At 43.2% G+C, this 4034-nt stretch overlaps 1 protein-coding gene across 1 annotated transcript in view; it reads left to right on the forward strand.

Moving 5' to 3' along the window:
* Positions 1-4034, forward strand: part of MCCC1 (methylcrotonoyl-CoA carboxylase 1 (alpha)) — a 90519-nt gene that overhangs the window by 67013 nt on the left and 19472 nt on the right. Inside the window, exons 12-13 of the mRNA XM_011986168.1 lie at positions 916-1025; positions 2619-2835. Of these exons, the coding sequence (XP_011841558.1) occupies positions 916-1025; positions 2619-2835 (327 nt within the window). The remainder of the gene's footprint in view (positions 1-915; positions 1026-2618; positions 2836-4034) is intronic.

Consider the following 4034-nt stretch of genomic DNA (forward strand, 5'->3'; position numbering starts at 1 on the left):
ATTTTGGCTCACTGCAACCTCTGCTTCCCAGGTTCAAATTATTCTCCTTCCTCAGCTTCCTGAGTAGCTGGAATTATAGGCACCCACCACCACGCCCGGCTAATTTTTTGTATTTTTAGTAGAGACGGGGTTTCACTATGTTGGCCAGACTGGTCTCAAACTCCTGACCTTGTGATCTGCCCACCTTGGCCTCCCAATGTCTTGGGAGTACTGGCGTGAGCCACCTGTAGGCATCTAATCTTACCAGTGAGGACTCTGGGGTTCAAAGAGGTCAAGTGACCTGCCAAAATCATGGAAAGACCCTACAACAACATTCTTTACAACACGCTACATCCTTTCTACTTGAACCATTTCTAACTAGTGGAATGCGCCCTGGTTCAGATTCTTGTTCTCTAGGACTGTAACCATCCTAGTGATGATAGCTGCCATTGGTTTATCAGCTTTGCCAGGTATGGCACCTGTCACTTTATTATCACTCCTCCCAGCAACCCTGCAGGACAGAGGAATTATTAAACTTGCTTGACTGGTGTGGAAACTGAAGGAGTGGAGGGTGGGGAATGCTAAGGGCAGAAATAAGGGGAATGTGAGAGGGTGGAGGAAGATTGTGTTGACTTTGAAAATGAAAAGGGAAAAGAAGCTTCAGAAGAAGATAGGAGAGGGAAAGCCAGCTTGTGTGCCATTGAATCAGCACATTAGGGCCTGGTGCTATTGGGTGACCCACCCTTGTTACACCTGGCAAGTTTTCAAAGCCCTCTGAACCTCAGGGTCCTTATGAATAAATTTGTGTCGATGTTATTTATCATGCAGGGGTTTATGAGGATTAAGCGTGAAATGTACGTAACAAAACGTCTTGCTTGTTGTATTTTATTCCTTTATGTTTTGACTTGAAGAGGTTATCGTGGTTTTCAATTTCAGGAGATGAAGTTTCCGTGCATTACGACCCCATGATTGCAAAGCTGGTCGTGTGGGCTGCAGATCGCCAGGCAGCGTTGACAAAACTGAGGTACAGCCTTCGTCAGTACAATGTGAGTGATCTGAGACCGTGCCAGTGACCTTGATGTGTTTGCTCAGCACCAGAGTTCAGCCTTTGTCTTTGGCAAGACCTTGGTCTTGTCAGCGTATTCTCTATTTCCATCAATTGCCCAAACAAAATAGTTTCATATGGGAGAATTTTGCAAGGGCCAGAGCAGGGTTTGAGGACTTCTTCATTTCAGTTACAAAAGAAAGATTGCAGAAGTAAAATTGTTAGTGTCAGTGCTATGTTTCGGTGAAATCCTATTCACTCTGTAGATAAATCCAGCTATACATGGTACCTTAGTAGGTTTTTTATTTTTCCTAAGAGCTGTCCACAGTAGAAAATACTTAGGAAATAAAAGCAGATGTTTTCCTGAATGTTGTTTTCGCTACCCAGTATGCCTGCAGTCTGGGTTTATTTTCTCTAAAGTAAAATAATTATGTTCAGTTTCATCCCTTTAATAGAGTTTGTTATTTTTCTGTAGAACATTAATTTCCTTGGTGCAGAAAGTCCCATATCACATTGATTTGGCCCATAGAAGGATTTATTCACCCAGTTATTCAACTTGTTTTGTGTTAATAATTGATCAAAGCTCTGGTTTCTGTGGCTTCAACCACACTGGCTGCCTTGCCGCTTCTGAGACTCACTCAGCATGCAGCCATGCATTCCTGTCCAATCTTCCAGAATGTTCTTCCCCTACATGATTGCAGGGCTCCCTCCTGACTACCCCGCTCTCCTGCTCTGAACCCTTTCCCAGGCTGCCGCATTTAAAGTATGACCTTTTGTTATTCTTTATCCTTGTAGCCAGCCTTCATTTTCTTCATAGTGTGTGACATTATATTCAATACCTGTTTACAGATATTGTTACTTGTTGCCCTAGAATGTCAGCATAGACTGTGAAGGCAGGGACTTCATACCTTTTGTTCCTCACTCTATCCCCAGTGCCTGGATCAGAGCCTGTCACTTAAGAGATGCTCAGGAAATGGCTGTTAAATGAATGAAGGAATGGATGAGTGAATGAATGAACCCAAAGCTCAGATAGCTGGTTTTACTTTTGATCCCATTTATTGGTGTATTTGGGTTAATTTTATACCTTTTAAAATTTTTGTATCAGTATATAAAATTTGGATTTTATTGTTGGAAGGAAGCTCTTTTGAGGTCATTTAATCCTATCCTCTCCTCAGTATAGCAATCCAGCTTGCTGTTTGCAGTCTTCCTATTCTGTGGAAGCGTTCTGAGCAGCAAGTCTTCAATACCTTGCAAATGAATTTCATTTATGTTTCTTAACATTTATTATGTTCCTAACCTGAGTCAAGTAAGTGCCTCGGTATTTCCAGTATCCTCTTTGTCATATTAAAATGTTATTTTGAGTGTCAAGTCCAGATGGATATAGTAATAGTGGATGGACATAGTGATAGTGAGATGGTTTTTTGTGTTTTTTTTTCCTGAGAGTTGTCCTGTTGCCACATAGTACCTTAGTAGGTTTTTTGTTTTTCGTAAGAGTTGTTCACAGTAGAAAATGCTTAGATAAAAAGAGCAGATGGTTTTCTGAACATACTGTTTTTCCCACTCAGGAGGAACTGGGGCTTTATTCTCTTCCTAGATTGTTGGACTGCACACCAACATTGACTTCTTACTCAATCTGTCTGGCCACCCAGAGTTTGAAGCTGGGAACGTGCACACTGATTTCATCCCTCAACACCACAAAGAATTGTTGCTTAGTCGGAAGGCTGCAGCCAAAGAGTCTTTATGCCAGGCAGCCCTGGGTCTCATCCTCAAGGAGAAAGCCATGACCGACGCTTTCACTCTTCAGGCACATGGTACGGACGGCTTTTCTCTTTCCTCTGCTTGTCAAGTTTTGCAAATCATCACTGAACATGCTTTTCTTTCTGTATGGCACCCTTGCCTCTCTTTTCTCCTCTCAGTGACTGACATCATTCTTTGCATTCTTTCTTTTGTAGTATGAAGTTTGCAGACATGTTTTTTAGTATGAAGGAAAGCTCTTCACTTACCATGGATGCTCCCATAAACACTATTTAACCCGTTAACTGGAGTGTAACTAATCACCTAACATTGTAGAAATGGATCTCTTATTTTACAGACGTAAGCATGGTGGCTTACGTCTGTAATCCCAGCACTTTGGGAGGCCAGGGCGGGTGGATCATGATGTCAGGAGATCAAGACCATCCTGGCTAACACAGTGAAACCCCATCTCTACTAAAAATACAAAAAATAAGCCGGGCGTGGTGGCACACGCCTGTAGTCCCAGCTACTTGGGAGACTGAGGCAAGAGAATCGCTTGAACCCAGGAGGCGGAGGTTGCAGTGAACCGAGATCACGCCAGCCTGGGCAAGAGGGCGAGATTCCATCTCAAAAAAAAAAAAAAAAGAAAGAAATGGATCTCTCTTCAGTCAAGCACTTGTTTTCCCCACATCCTATGCTAATTTCTTACCACTTCTTTTGTTCACCACTCCTCATGGCCCTACTTTGTTATGTCCTTTGTACCTGCAGGAACTCCCTTTGTCCCAAAGTCTCAAGACAGAACACCAGAGACTTAGATTCCCTTGGGTTACCCATGACTTATTGTCGAATTACTTCTTCCTCTTTTTCCATCCTGTGATTGGATGTCTACCTAGAGACTTCATAGTGTCATAGTATCCAAGCGTAGGAAGGGCCATAACAGGGGTTCATCCTGGCTACCACACACATGCATTGCATCCCTACCCCAGCACACCCACTAAGCTGTTGCCCAACTTCTTCCTAACACCTTGGGAAACTGAAAGTTCATTACTTCATCGGGTAGTTGATACTTTCAGTCAGTTCTCCATTAGAAAGTTCTGCCCTTAAACCAAACACCGCATGTTCTCACTCATAGGTGGGAATTGAACAATGAGAACACTTGGACACAGGGTGGGGAACATCACACACCAGGGCCTGTTGTGGGGTTGGGGGAAGGGGAAGGGGAAGGGATAGCATTAGGAGAAATGCCTAATGTAAATGACGAGTTAATGGGTGCAGC

This window comes from Mandrillus leucophaeus, unplaced genomic scaffold (assembly GCF_000951045.1).
Source record: "Mandrillus leucophaeus isolate KB7577 unplaced genomic scaffold, Mleu.le_1.0 Scaffold295, whole genome shotgun sequence".
Lineage (NCBI taxonomy): Eukaryota > Metazoa > Chordata > Mammalia > Primates > Cercopithecidae > Mandrillus > Mandrillus leucophaeus.